Source organism: Salmo salar, chromosome 25, assembly GCF_965601325.2.
Source record: "Salmo salar chromosome 25, fSalSal1, whole genome shotgun sequence".
NCBI classification, from domain to species: domain Eukaryota; kingdom Metazoa; phylum Chordata; class Actinopteri; order Salmoniformes; family Salmonidae; genus Salmo; species Salmo salar.
In genome coordinates this window covers 22,293,162-22,309,158 of record NC_138315.1, presented here as the reverse complement: position 1 = coordinate 22,309,158, position 15,997 = coordinate 22,293,162, and the positions used below count along the sequence as shown (strand labels likewise).

General features: G+C 41.5%; 1 protein-coding gene across 1 annotated transcript; it reads left to right on the top strand.

Moving 5' to 3' along the window:
• Positions 1–314: 314 nt before the first annotated feature.
• Positions 315–14,439, top strand: LOC106586371 (coenzyme Q-binding protein COQ10 homolog B, mitochondrial). The gene is made up of 5 exons (XM_014173570.3): positions 315–460; positions 12,314–12,469; positions 13,173–13,365; positions 13,656–13,757; positions 14,006–14,439. Exons 1-5 carry the CDS (start codon positions 363–365, stop codon positions 14,171–14,173), a joined length of 717 nt encoding a protein of 238 aa, XP_014029045.1. The 5' UTR covers positions 315–362; the 3' UTR covers positions 14,174–14,439.
• The last annotated feature ends 1,558 nt before the right edge of the window (positions 14,440–15,997 follow it).

The following is a 15,997-nucleotide window of genomic DNA, read 5'->3' as shown; positions in this document are numbered from 1 at the left end:
TACAGTATATTGACAGGTTTGACACGCACACAAACTCGGATTACATTGTGTCCTTTAAACAAATTTAGCTCTTAACCTTTCAGAGATAACTGTGCACTGTAGGTCGACCAAGTATATGCAACTCAATCCCACATCTCGTGACATTTCTGCGCACGCACCCCATCATTACGCAAAAACTTACGTCAACAGTTTTAAGGTGTGACGGAGAGCTCATTTGACCAATGAAAACTCGTACTAATTAACTATTGTCCAATCATAGTGCTAGTTACAGAAGGCGCGTCCCCAAGAGAGGCTGGCAATTCTGGTGACGTAGATTTCACGCCTTGCAACTGAGTAGCAGAGAAGAGATCATCGCAGTGATTATGGCGAGAGGGAGCCGGGGACTGAGGAAAGCGGTAGAATGTATAAAACAATTGCCGGTTACAGCCAGCCGAGAAACACCTACAAGGAATGGCTTGAGGTAACTGTTGTTCAAGTTTAATGTACAATTGTAAAAAATGAACGTTTTAAGCTTGCATTAGCATAGCTACACTTAGCTAGTAGTTTTTCTCGATGCCTTCTAGCTACTATAACTTGTTTGATTATTCTTCAGATGCTTTGTCAATCCGGTCAATCTGCCGGTAAAACTTTTTTTCTGTCTAGTTAGTAAACTTTAGCAGACTGCTAACCTGTTAACTACCTAAGTTATCAGACTGTCGCTAAAAGTACATGTTTAGTTAGCTAACTTTTGGCAGCTAGGTAGGCCTGTTGGATTGCTTAACAAGCTAACGACAGCTAGCTAGGCTAGCTAACTAAAATGGTAATGACCCAAATGTCTTTTCCCCACCTGAATGTGACCGACAGGTGTTCGTTCTTGAAGGCAGTGGAGGTTTACTACAGTTTGTACAAGTTGTAATGACTGTTATGGAATGTTGGCTTTTGAAAGGGTAGTTGGCTACTGTAGTGTGTTACTACCTCAGTTGTAGCAGTCAATGGCTGTCTGGCTGAAATAGTTAACATGCCAAAGACATCTGTCAAGGCATTCATCCAGTTAGCAAACTGTTAAGTGACTGAAGTTATTAGAGGAGTCTGGACAACTTTTTCCATGTCTCCAACTACCTGTGTTACGCAATCAGTCTTTGCACATTCATCTGTGTCTTAAAAGGGCCACAGGGTTTCTTTGTTTGCTTGGCTCTCACTAGCTGACCAAACTCAGATCTATGGTGAAGGAAGTTTCTGATGAACTCCATCTACTGAGTTGAGCAGAGACCAGGCGTTGTGGAATTCAGTTCCAACTATATTGATTCGTCCAAGGTCAATACTTAAATTATTAAACTTATCTTGTACTTATGTTTGTCCTCTGTAGTTTGCAGAAATCTGTATTTAAACAAACAAAAAATAATGTCAATCAAATACAACCCCCTAAATGTTTTGGGTGTAGTTACCCTATAATTTAATTGGGCACCTAGCAAGATGCTTGTTTGGCTTGCTCTGTTTTTGTACCATGGGGCATTCTACAATGTAGGCTACATGTGATGGCAGAGTTTGTAAAACATGCCCCTGTGATTGATACAAATCATCATGATATCATTCTGCCAGGTAGGCCTACTTTGCAGTCAAGCTTTAATTGGGAAGGTTTTTTTGGAAAGCTTTTAGAAATTCATTCGATTGGCGCATGATGACCAAGGGTGAAAGTCAGTGGTGTGTTTTCATGGAAGCCAAGGAAAGCTGAGAAATTTACCAAGGAAAAAACACTATTTGGCTTGCATTGATTGGACTAAATCGTTTTTGCTATCTTTTAGTTGTCACTGTATTAGACTAAGCATACGTGATTTGATGATGTTGAAATGGTGCTGGAATAGTGGAGGCAGCTCCTGTTTTCTTTGCTACTTGTGGTAACTCTGGTTCTAAATCAATTGTTTAGTAGTCCGAAATGTCGGAAACATTACCTTCCTTGACAATGCTGTAGATCATGTGACTGTTTGTAACATCACTGGACAGATGTTGCTCTTTTTTATTGAAACAAATGTGTGGTAAAATAAATTCTGCCACTGTCTTGGCCTATAGATCTCTATCACGGTGTGTTTGGAAAGTATTCAGACCCCTTGACTTTTCCCACATTTACAGCGTTATTCTAAAATGTATTTAAAAAAAAAAAAGTTTATTCATCAATCTACACACACTACCCCATAATGACAAAACAAAAATAAGGTTTTTCAAAATTTTTGCAGTTGTATTAACTAAAATGATCACATTTACTTAAGTATTCAGAGCCTTTACTCAGTACTTTGTTGAAGCATCTTTGGCAGCGATTACAGCCTCAAATCTTCTTGGGTATGATGCTACAAACTTGGCACACCTGTATTTGGGGAGTTTCTCTCATTCGTCTCTGCAGATCCTCTCAAGCTCTCAGGTTGGATGGAGAGTGTTGCTGCACGGCTATTTTCAGGTTTCTCCAGAGATGTTGGATAGGGTTCAAGTCCGGGCTCTGGCTGGGCCACCCAAGGACATTGAGATTTGTCCCAAAGCCACTCCTGCATTGTCTTGGCTGTGTGCTTAGTGTCGTTGTCCTGTTGGAAGGTGAACCTTCGCCCCAGTCTGAGGTCCTGAGTGCTCTGGAGCAGGTTTTCATCAAGGATCTCTCTATACTTTGCTCCATTCATCTTTCCCTCGATCCTGACTAGTCTCCCGGTCCTTGCCGCTGGAAAAACATCCCCACCGCATGATGCTGCCACCACCATGCTTCACCGTAGGGATGGCGCCATGTTTCCTCCAGATGTGACGCTTGGCATTCAGGCCAAATAGTTCAATCTTGGTTTCATCAGACCAGAGAATCTTGTTTCTCATGGGTTAGAGTACTTTAGGTGCCTTTAGGGAAACTCCAAGCGGGCTGTCATGTCCTTTTTACTGAGGAGTGGCTTCCGTCTGGCCACTCTACCATAAAGGCCTGAATGGTGGAGTTCTGCAAAGATTGTTGTCCGTCTGGAAGGTTCTCCCATCTCAACAGAGGAACTCTGGAGCGCTGTCAGTGACCATCAGGTTCTTGGTCACTTCTCCGACCAAGGCCCTTCTCCCCCGATATGCTCCATTTTGTCTGGTCGGTCAGCTCTAGGAAGTGTCTTGGTGGTTCCAAACTTCTTCCATTTAAGAATGATGTAGGCCACTATGTTCTTGGGGACCTTCAATTCTGCAGACTTTTTTTGTACTCTTCCCCCAGATCTGTGCCTCGACACAATCCTGTCTTGTAGCTCTACGGACAATTCCTTCGACCTCATGGCTTGGTTTTGCTCTGACATGCACTGTCAACTGTGGGACCTTATATAGACAAGTGGGTCCCATTCCAAATCATGTCCAATCAATTGAATTTACCACAGGTAAATTATGTCCAATCAAGATGTAGAAACATGTCAAGAATGATCAATGGGAACAGGATGCACCTGAGCTCATTTTCGAGTCTCATAGCAAAGGGTCTGAATACGTATGTAAATAAGGTATTTATTAAAAAAATATATGTAATATATTTGCAAAAATTTGTAAATCTGTTTTTGCTTTGTCATGGGATATTGTGTGTAGATTGAGGAAACACTTAACTTAATCACTTAAAATAAGGCTGTAATGTAACAATTTGGAAGAAGTGAAGGGGGTCTGAATACTTTCCGAATGCGCTGTAGCTAACTATATGATGGTATTCAATCTGAGGTTTGTCAATAAATGGATATTTTAGCTAGGTAGCTAACTAGCCAACATTATGTAGGTAACGTTAGCTTGCTTGTACAAAGTCCAGCAGCTAGTCTCTGTAGCTAGTTAACACCAGTCCGCTGAAAGCCTAGCCAGCTAACAGACCAAGGTAGCTTGACCAAAAAATGGGGTTGTTTTGATTAGCGAGGTAGCTTGCTAGCTAAGAAAACGTTATACCAGTTAGATGAGAGCTAATGTTGGTTAGGCAGCAAACCAACAAGCAAGGAAAGCTAGCTAGGTATATTTTGCCAAGTAAGGTATTTCACAAGGCTGAAGTCATGTGTAAACTGCTGATCTAGATACTTGCGTGTAGTCTGAGCACAAACATGTACAAATAAACTAGCGAATGTCCTTGGCTGCTATGATAGCTAGCTAAAAGTTAATTAGCTAAGTAACCTTAGCCAACATAAGATTGTAATGTTAGCTAACGTCTATTGCCAGTTCATGCACCACAATAACTCATACTTTCTTTCCCAAAGTTTGATGGTTATTAACTTTGTAACTGCCACGCTACTCACATTGATTTGCATTGCACAGACCAAGCTACAGTAAAATGAGGTAGCCAGATTTGAGACAGGACACAACTGTCCTTAGTTACGCTACTTTTCCTCGAAGAACAACCAAAACCTCACAAACCATAGCTGAGGGAAAAAAATAGTTTTGTTAAGAAGAGTAAGCTAGTTATGAACCACACAGGAAATGGTTGAACCGCAAATGCACATGTATACAGAACCTCAGTTGTGCATGCTGGCTTGCATCAACTTACCAGACTCGACTGACAGCATTGCTGTTTCAAACGTGTAGGTGTCTTCACGGAAAATCTGAAATCGCTATGCAGAAGTAAAAAGTAGTCGAGGGTGAAACATCAATCACTGCATGCGCAACATGCTGTGTTGCAGCCTGGTCTCATAGGTCTAGTCTAACCTAGTCAATTTAAATCTGTGATGTTAAAACGTGTTTGGTATGATTACATAAGACCGAAGGTTACTTAAGGCAAAAAAGAGGGTGGTTGGTTGGGGTGGAAGGATGGGTGTATAACACAAATGTCTAGTAATCTGAAGGTTGAGTGTTCTAATCTCATCATGGACTACTTTCACATGTTTAGCTAATTACCAACTTTGCAACTACGTGCTACTTTGCAACACTTAGCATGTTAGCTAACCCGAACCCTAACTAGAGGTCGACCGATTAATCGGAATGGCCGATTTAATTAGGGCCGATTTTCAAGTTTTCATAACAATAGGAAATCGGTATTTTTGGACGCCGAATTTTGTTTCAAATTTATTTCATTTTGAAAGTAATTTTTTAAAACTTTTTTATTTTTTTTTATTTTTTTGGGGCCTTTATTTAACTAGGCAAGTCGGTTAAGAACACATTCTTATTTTCAATGACGGCCTAGGAACGGTGGGTTAACTGCCTTGTTCAGGGGCAGAACGACACACTTGTCAGCTTGGGGATTCAATCTTGCAACCTTACGGTTAACTAGTCCAACGCTCTAACCACCTGCTTTACATTGCACTCCACGAGGAGCCTGCCTGTTACGTGAATGCAGTAAGAAGCCAAGGTAAGTTGCTAGCTAGCATTAAACTTATCTTATAAAAAACAATCAATCAATCATAATCACTAGTTAACTACACATGGTTGATGATATTACTAGTTTATCTAGCCTGTCCTGCGTTGCATATAATCGCTTAGGTACACGTTGCTCCAACCATAAACATCAATGCCTTTCTTAAAATCAATACACAAGTATATATTTTTAAACCTGCATATTTAGTTAATAATGCCTGCTAACATGAATTTCTTTTAACTAGGGAAAATGTGTCACTTCTCTTGCAAACAGAGTCAGGGTATATGCAGCAGTTTGGGCCGCCTGGCTCGTTGTGAACTGTGAAGACTATTTCTTCCTAACAAAGACAGCCGACTTCGCCAAACGGGGGATGATTTAACAAAAGCGCATTTGCGAAAAAAGCACAATCGTTGCACGACTGTACCTAACCATAAACATCAATGCCTTTCTTAAAATCAATACACAGAAGTTTGAATTTTATAAAGCAAAGAAGTTAAAATGTTTACCTGCGACTGTTTCTTGAGCAACAGAGAACACTATTTAGATATTGCCGTCTATTCATTTTTCAAATGAATAGCTAAATGAAATCCAGGTTAGCAGGCAATATTAACCAGGTGAAATTGTGTCATTTTGCATTCATTGCACGCAGAGTCAGGGTACATGCAACAGTTTGGGCCGCCTGGCTCGTTGCGAACTAATTTGCCAGAATTCTACGTAATTATGACATAACATTGAAGGTTGTGCAATGTAACAGGAATATTTAGACTTAGGGATGCCACCCGTTAGATAAAATACGGAACGGTTCCGTATTTCACTGAAAGGAAAAACGTTTTGTTTTCGAGATGATAGTTTCCCGGATTCAACCATATTAATGACCTAAGGCTCGTATTTCTGTGTGTTATTCTTATAATTAAGTTTATGATTTCATATAGCAATCTGACTGAGCGGTGGTAGGCAGCAGCAGGCTTGTAAGCAGTCATTCAAACAGCACTTTCGTGCGTTTTGCCAGCAGTTCTTCGCTGTGCTTCAAGCATTGCGCTGTTTGACTTCAAGCCTATCAACTCCCAAGATTAGGCTGGTGCAACCGATGTGAAATGGCATGCTTAGTGGGTGCGCGCTAATAGCGTTTCAAACTACACTCGCTCTGAGACTTGGAGTAGCTGTTCCCCTTGCTCTGTATGGGTAACGCTGCTTTGAGGGTGGCAGTTGTTGATGTGTTCCTGGTTCAAGCCCAGGTAGGAGCGAGGAGAGGGACGGAAGCTATACTGTTACACTGGCAATACTAAAGTGCCTATAAGAACATCCAATAGTCAAAGGTATATGAAATGCAAATCGTACAGAGAGAAATAGTCCTATAATAACTACAACCTAAAACTTCTTACCTGGGAATATTGAAGACTCATGTTAAAAGGATCCACCAGCTTTCATATGTTCTCATGTTCTGAGCAAGGAACTTAAACGTTAGCTTTTTTACATGGCCCATATTGCACTTTTACTTTCTTCTCCAACACTTTGTTTTTGCATGATTTAAACCGAATTGAGCATGTTTATTTATTTGAGGCTAAATTGATTTTATTGATGTATTAAGTTAAAATAAGTGCTCATTCAGTATTGTTGTAATTGTCATTATTACAAATAAATAATAAAAAATCGTCCGATTTAATCGGTATTGGCTTTTTTTGGTCCTCCAATAATCGGTATCGCCGTTTAAAAATCATAATCGGTCGACCTCTAACCCTAACCTCTACCCTTTTGCATAACTCTTAACACTAACCTTAACTGTAACCCCTAGCCTAGTTAACTTTAGCAACAACAAAAAAATAGAATTCCTAACATATCATACATATTGGAAATGTGTAACTTATTGCTATGAATTGCAACATATCTTGCGAATTGCAAAATGGATTATGGACATCCACACATCCACAAATGTAATACATACCATACTAAATGGTTGTAATGGATTTACGTACAGAATAATACGAAATGCAATGATCAGGTTGCAGGCCCTGAGCAAGCAGCGTGCAGTGAAAAAAGGAAATGCTTGTTAACTACTTGATTTAAATGGGTCTGTTTTCAGCTGTTTTAGACTTATATTTTCAGTACGCGAGACATTTTAAATAGTCAATCTTTTTAAGAATAGGCTTCGTAGTGTAATGGTTAGAGTTCCCCGCCTGTGGATCAGAATATTGCTGGTTCTCCTCTTCGATGTAAAGTCCCCTGTTTAGTGGACCTGCGTGGTTCTGGTACCAGTTCCGACCAACATTTTCACTTAAATCAATCTGTGGATACCGTTCTCCTTTCTTCTTGGCTTTTTGTGCTGACCAATAGTGCCAACTAACAACTTTGCCATGTGTTGGATATTTTCCTACTCTGTCATGCACACCAGCTAGCCACAATAGTGGAATTTGGAAGCACCTCTAAGTATATGAGTTAGGTTGTTTTGTTAAGGTTTGAATCCTAAGCATCCTGCCTACACATAGTTTGAAGTACAATACCAACGTAGCTACTGTAGTAGGTAGAGGTCGACCGATTATGATTTTTCAACGCCGGTACCGATTATTGGAGGACCAAAAAAGCCGATACCGATTTAATCGGACGATTTGATAAAAAATAAATAAATAGTATTTTTTAAATATTTTTTTTATTTGTTATAATGACAATTACAACAATACTGAATGAACACTTATTTTAGCTTTAATATAATACATCAATAAAATCAATTTAGCCTCAAGTAAATAATGAAACATGTTCAATTTGGTTTAAATAATGCAAAAACAAAGTGTTGGAGAAGAAAGTAAAAGTGGAATATGTGCCATGTAAAAAAAGCTAACATTTAAGTTCCTTGCTCAGAACATGAGAACATGCTGGTGGTTCCTTTTAACACGAGTCTTCAATATTCCCAGGTAAGAAGTATTAGGTTGTAGTTACTATAGGAATATTTATCTCTATACGATTTGTATTTCATATACCTTTGACTATTGGATGTTCCCCTTGCAGAGTTGTTCCCCTCTGCAAGGGGAACAACTACTTCAAGGTTTCAGAGCGAGTGACGTCACTGACACTCTATTAGCGAGCACCCTGCTAACTAGCTAGCCATTTCACATCGGTTACACCAGCCTAATCTCGAGAGTTGATAGGCTTGGAAGTCATAAACAGCTCAATGCTTGAAGCACAGGGAAGAGCTGCTGGCAAACGCACGAAAGTGCTGTTTGAATGAACGCTTACCAGCCTGCTGCTGCCTACCACCACTCGGTAAGACTGCTCTATCAAATCATAGGCTTAATTATAACATAACACACAGAAATACGAGCCTTTGGTCATTAATATGGTCAAATCTGGAAACTATAATTTTGAAAACAAAACGTTTATTCTTTCAGTGAAATACGGAACCGTTCCGTATTTTATTTAACGGGTGGCATCATAAGCCTAAATATTCCTGTTACATTGCACAACATTCAATGTTATGTCATAATTATGTAAAATTCTGGCAAATTAGTTCGCAACGAGCCAGGCGGCCCAAACTGTTGCATATACCCTGACTCTGGGTGCAATGAACGCAAGAGAAGTGACACAATTTCCCTAGTTTAATATTGCCTGCTAACCTGGATTTCTTAATTAAATATGCAGGTTTAAAAAAGTATACCTCTATGTATTGATTTTAATAAAGGCATTGATGTTTATTGTTAGGTACAGCCGTACAACGATTGTGCTTTCTTCGCAAATGCGCTTTTGTTAAATCGTCCCCCGTTTGGCGAAGTTGGTCTTCACACAGTTTGCAACGAGCCAGGCGGCCCAAACTGCTGCATATACCCTGACTCTGTTGCACAGAACGCAAGAGAAGTGACACGATTACCCTAGTTAAAAGAAATTCATGTTAGCAGGCAATATTAACTAAATATGCAGGTTTAAAAATATATACTTGTGTATTGATTTTAAGAAAGGCATTGATGTTTATGGTAAGGTACACATTGGTGCAACGACAGTGCTTTTTTTTCTCACGAATGCGCTTGTTAAACAACCGTTTGGCGACGTAGGCTATGATTCAATGATAATCGATGCGGTGCCTGTTAATTTATATGCAACGCAGGACAAGCTAGATAACTACACCTGGTTGATATTACTAGTTTAACTAGTGATTATGTTAAGAGTTTTATTTTTTTTGTTTATTTTATTTTTTTATAAGATAAGTGTAATACTAGCTAGCACCTTACCTTGGCTCCTTGCTGCACTCGCATGACAGGTAGTCAGCCTGCCATGCAGTCTCTTCGTGGAGTGCAATGTAATTGGCCATGATCGGTGTCCAAAAATGCCGATTACCGATTTATGAAAATTAGGGCCGATTTCAAGTTAATCGGCCATTCCGATTAATCGGTCGACCTCTAGTAGTAGGTCAAAGCTGTGTGTTGGAAAACCTTGGTAGAGCATGGGTGGAATAGGCATTGTGGTGCTCATGAATTTCCTTTATTTTTTGGCTTCAGACAAATGCCTATTCTCATTTAACAGTTTTTTTGTTTTTAATAGGTTCATAGAATTGAGTTAGGGTGAACTCCTACTTGGCTATGCACTTAACCTATGATGGGAATTCTACATTTTAATCCCACCCACATGGGAAAATGTATATCCAAAAATGATAAACCATGTTCTTTTTTAAAAACACAAATCAATTCACAAATGAATAAACAAGCCGTTTTCATGTTTCCGATAGCTCCATTTTAACTCAGAACACAAACGATCAAAACGTACACAGACTGAAATCTTACCACAAATCTTGACATTATGTTGTCTGTGACTGGCTAATTATCTTGACTGCTGTGACGTGAACACAAATGTTCTGTCAATTCTCCAGATCAACATTAATTCCTGGTGTGCAGTATCACACCAGCTCTTTATCACTTGACTGTCATTCAGAAAATCCTTTCCTGAATTGGCTGTTGTGTGATCATTTTCAAACATAACCAATCAGCTAAACAACAAATGCGCATCAATTATTATGCATAATTATTGAAGAACCCTGGTAATGACAGTATCAATAATTTTTTTTTGTGGGGGCGGGGGGTTGATTCCTCTTGATAAGGTTACTGTTAGAAGCATTCGAATGAGCAATCCATGCATTACTTTGGATGCATGTACCCATAAATTATTTTCACACCGTAAAATAGAGAGATACGAAATATTACAGTGCACTCCGAGCTCTCCATACAAAGTGTCCAATATCCAGGCATTTTACAGGATCAAGTTCAATATGTAATACATTTTTTTAGTATGTGATAATGCCAAACAGCAGTGTCAGAAATGTAGTTTTGTCACGATTACATTTTTTGTACTTTAATACCCCTTTTTCTCCCCAATTTCGTGATATCCAATTGGTAGTTAGTCTTGTCCCATTGCTGTAACTCCCGTATGGGCTCGGGTGAGGCGAAGGTCGAGAGCCGTGCGTCCTCCGAAACAACCCCGCCAAGCTGCACTGCTTCTTGACACACTGCTCGCTTAACCCGGAAGCCAGCCGCACCAATGTGTCGGAGGAAACACTGTACAACTGGCAACCAAAGTCAGCGTGCATGCGCCCGGACCGCCACAAGGAGTCGCTAGAGCGCGATGGGAGAAGGACGTCCCGGATGACGCTGGGCCAATTGTGCACTGCCTCATGGGTCTCCCAGCTGCGACACAGCCTGGGATCAAACACGGGTCTGTAGTGACATCTCTAGCAGTGCCTTAGACCACTGTGCCACTCTGGAGGCCTGTCACACGATTTTTGCCAAATCTATAAAGACTTCAAGCATGAGAGGGTTTAAACAACATTAGGTTTTGATTCAACTCGTGAATTCTATTGAATGTATCAACGTTCCCCAGTTAAGGTATAATGTATTCATGTGGAAAAAAAGGGAAATTATGAATGACTTTGTAACTGCTCCAAACAGAAAATGCTCACTGGTACCCTAGTTTATAGAAAGATCCATGTGTATTGGTGTCTCTGCATATTGCCTTTTTTGTTGGAATTAAACCACTTTGAATAGTCCTAATTGTGCGTTGATAGGTTCCCTGTTGCACACCAGCTCTGACAGAGATTCCCTCGGGCAAAGATGTTTCAACCACATTAGTATGGAGTGAGCAAGCAGGCTATGTGTCATTGGGGCAGTTGCAGGTGTGCTCACTGAGAATGTGACAGACCTGGAGGACCCGGTCTGTCTTTATGTTTCAAGCCTCTGTAGCCTTTCATTAGGCTAGTCACATGGCATGCTTTCTAATGTCAGCAATGTTGTATTGGAAAAGTCCAAGGGCAAAGGATAGGTACTTCATGTTGTAATGAACAGAGTTTTCTAATTAAACAATGTGATGAAGCGCAAGACATGCTGCCAATTTCACTTGTCATAGCTACCCCATTGGAATGGCATGTGTAGGCTGCAGCTTCCCAGGACAGAAGATTGTGTTCTAGTTTAACAGTGCCAAATTCCTCATGTATTGCCACGCAATGTATTGGTTGACTTTGCATTAGTGTGTGTGTGTGTGTGTGTGTGTGTGTGTGTGTGTGTGTGTGTGTGTGTATGTATATATATGTGTGTATATATATATATATATATATATCTGAAACACTGGAAGGTAGTTTGTTTTTGGAGAAGCATTAATTTACTCTGGTATTTATGGTTTGGTGTATACGTCAGCAGTGTCAACATGAGCTCATAGACCTTATGAGGTTCTGATGAACCATTGGCCACTTACATTATTGACCACTTGCGTCGTACATTGATTCAGCTTTGATCTAACTTTTGAAAGAGCACCCTGCAGGCTCCGACACCCGGCATCAGTAAAGGGAGCAGCGTAAAGTAGGGAATCCCATACATGCGCAGAAGGTCCGGTCGTTCAGCTATCGGGAAGGGCGTCCAGAGAATTTGGCCACTCTGTAACTGGCAAATTTCAATGTACAAATGAATGTGACACAGATGTGACGATTTGTGTGTGTGGCAAATAATAGGCCCTTGTGTTTTGCTTTGACTCACACACTTCTCGCTCCTTGTTTTGGAACAGATATCTCTCCTCATGCGGGATCCTCATGACGAGGATGCCGCCCCTTCTGGGGACCATGCCCAGGCCCAGAGTCATCGTGGCCCCCACCCGCTCCTTCTTCAACCTGGCTGACACCTTCAACAAGAGGAAGGAGTACTCTGAGAGACGCATCATGGGGTCAGTCACCATGCCTCATTTGAAATCCGACCGGCCTGGGTTCAAATAGTATTTTGAAGTCTTTCAAATAATTTGAGCATCAGCTCTAGCCTGACTGGAGTGCCAGGTGGTCATGGTTTGCACTTTTCTATTTGTTCCATTGCAACAGGCAAGTTTAATGAAGCACAAAGTATTTCAACTAGTATTTGAATCCTCCTAGAAATGTATAGATACTCTGGTTTCTCTATGTACGTCTGACCTGCTCCTGCCAATGACGCTGTTGTGTATCCAGTGAAGGTCATAATCACTAGGAAATTGTAACTTATTAATAGTGACACTGTGTGCCGGACTTGTTGCCAGGCTGTTATGTAATGCAGGGACAGCAGTGGTTGCTATGGTCTGACTCGCTGAGTTAGTCACCAGGCCAGTTAAGAAATGGGGACAGAGACTGTTGGGTTATATGGGACTCTTTCACCCTCGTCAACCTCGCCTTCTCCTTGACAATATGTCTGTTGACTGGTCACAGCTTGAGGAATAATCAGCAGGTGACTTGTGTGTTAAGTATTTCCAGTCACTTACTGAGACGCGTATTCAAATTCCAGTTTTAATCAGAGCTGAATCTCAAACGTCCTTGAGGAGGAACCTCCGCTCTTCTCCTCTGTGCCTCGAGAAGGAGATACAGAGGAAGTACTTATGAGATGTTGACCCGGGCCTCCTCTCTCAGGTACTCTATGTTGGAGATGTATGAAGTGGTAGCTGGGGTGGAGAACTACCTTCACTTCGTTCCCTGGTGTAAGAAGTCTGACGTGGTGTTCCGGCGCTCTGGGTTCTGCAAGGCCAAGCTGACCGTTGGCTTCCCCCCCGTAGTGGAGAACTACACCTCGCTGGTCACCACAGTGCGCCCCCACTTGGTCAAGGTAAGGCATTGTAGTAGCCACTGCTATCTCCCACCACTACTGTATCTGCAGTGAAGGTACCTGGCTAATACAAGATGAGCAGCTGTGATATAGATGGATACTGGGTGTGTTCCAGCTTGTTATTTATGTCATAACGTCTGGAGAAGTGTTTCAACATCTCCGGAATCACATAAATATTATATAGCAGTCTTATGAGATTCTTGGTACGCTTGTAATAAAGACGACCTGGAACGCAGCCACTGTGGTTATATCATCAGCATCACAGTCTGACTGGCTGTTTTGACCCCCAGGCTGCCTGTTCAGACGGTAAGCTCTTCAACCACCTAGAGACTGTGTGGCGCTTCAGCCCTGGCCTCCCTGGCTACCCTCGCACCTGCACCGTCGACTTCTCTGTAAGTACCGCAACACACTGTCAGTGTGTCCGTGGATGCGTCTGTCTGCGAATGAGGTAGCTAGCTTGCCATGTATCTCTCTAAGACAGAAAATCTTCTAGTTTGTCTGTGTGATGAGCTACCTATGCAAGAAAGGCATTTCACTGTACTTGTGCAATTGACATGAATAACTTTAAACTATATCTCTGTCACATTTTCAGTATTATCTCATTACTTTTTCACCTGAATTCTCTCTCTCCTCTCTCCAGATCTCCTTTGAGTTCCGCTCTCTTCTGCACTCCCAGCTGGCCACGGTGTTCTTTGACGAGGTGGTGAAGCAGAACGTGTCTGCGTTTGAGAGGCGGGCCGGGAAACTGTACGGAGCGCAGACCATGATCCCCCAAGAGCTCATGTTTCACGAGGTCCACCACACGTAGCGCGCCCCAATGGGGCTTCTCTTTACACACATGCGCACAGCCATGGCTTGAAGAGAGGGAGGGGGATGAGAGAAGAAGTTATGTGCCTGAACACTGCAGTGCCTTATCATAACACAACCAATTATTTTATTCCCAACAGCCTGCAGCTGGATTTTGTCATGGACATTATCCCCTCCCTACCCCAAATAATTCCCCCCTCTCAAACATACATCACTCCTCCTCCCCCTATGCCACCATTGTCCCCTCCTGGCGCCCCTTCTCCCCAAAGAAACCATCAGCACCTATGGCCAGGAGTAGGCACACCCCAGAGCTTTGTGCTGTCCCCATGGGGTGGGCCTAGGTCAGGACAGGGCTCATAATGCCCCTCTTTTGATAACACTTCTGCTGAGGCTCAAATAAAAATGGGTTGATAGTACCTTACACACAGCCTTTTACTATGGTAGGGAGATCATGGGAAAGGGTGTGGGGTTCTCATGTCCTGATCAGTCCAAGAGGTTGTGAAGGCCCATCCAAGCGATCTGGTTTGGTTTGTTACAATAACATATCACACAACATGCAGTAACCTAATGCTAGGTTGTCATGTGGATAAGATGGTGTATCAAACGATCAGGGTGTACGTTTTAGATTTTTTTTTAAATGGAAAAAGCTTGTTTGTCACTGTCCTTGTGAATGAAGTGTGGGGACAGTGAGCACTTAAAGATGTTTCCAAAAAGAATGTACCACTGCAGAGCAGGGGTGTATTCATTATGCTGATTCTGTTGCAAAATGTTTTGTGAACTGAACAAAACTGGGAGGGACCAACCTGAATTTGTTCAACCGCTTCAAAACCGTTCTGTTTTGCAACTGTTTGGGCTAATGATTATGCCCCAGATGTATACACACTGCCATGCCTACCTACATACATACATACATACATACATACATACACCTGTTCCAAGAGGTGCTGTGTTACAACAATATCGCTGGGGGCATTTCTGCGCCCCCCCCCCCCCCATATTGCACCTTGCTCTCTAACCCCCATGGGAGCAATGTTTTATAGCTAGTTTATAGCTAGTTTTTAAAGTCTGCAATATCGTAATGCATTTGATTTTAAATGCAGCAAATTTTTCGCCAGCAATATTTAAAAATGGGACCAGATGGGTTAGGCTGGGGACAGGGTCATCCCCTGTGCCCTAGTTGGCACCCTATTCCCTACGTTGTGCACTACTTTTGAACAGAACCCTGTGGGTCCTGGTCAAAAATAGTGCACTATAAAATATAATGGGGAATAGGGTGCAGTTTTGGATGCTTGCTATCACAGTGAGGCATCTTAACACCCTAGAATTTCTTTACCCAGTGTCCTTTTGACCTGGTCCTATTGGCATCTTTATTGTATATCATTATGCATTGTACTCGTATAAAGATATTTATTAAGATTAATGTGAGAACACATGTACATATTGTTTTAAGACCACAGATGAAAAGAGTGCACCTTGAACTTGCTGGCATAACAGAACTGATTTGTTTTGGGGATTGGAATTTATAGTGCAAATGGAGGTGTTTCAATGTGTCAAATGGGTGAAGATGTAGCGACTGCATGGTTTAACTATTTTTATATTAAAAAATGTACTCTAGCCAAGTCTGTTTTTTTTGGGGGGGGGGGGTTGTGTGTGTGTGTTTGAGTTATTAATGGTCTCGCTCCACAGTATTTAATCGGATGCATTGTGGGTCAATTGTGATTGACAAATACTGTGAAGTTATTAATTATGTAGGGTGATTTGTAGTTCAGTCAGTCTTGATTCACCTGCAATGTCAAACAAGCCCAATGTTAGTCAACATCTTGTT

Coding starts and splice junctions, on each gene's coding strand:
- LOC106586371 (XM_014173570.3), top strand. CDS start 363: ATGGCGAGAGGGAGCCGGGGACTGAGGAAAGCGGTAGAATGTATAAAA. Junction 461..12,313: donor CCTACAAGGAATGGCTTGAG/GTAACTGTTGTT, acceptor GTTTTGGAACAG/ATATCTCTCCTCATGCGGGA. Junction 12,470..13,172: donor TCTGAGAGACGCATCATGGG/GTCAGTCACCAT, acceptor CTCCTCTCTCAG/GTACTCTATGTTGGAGATGT.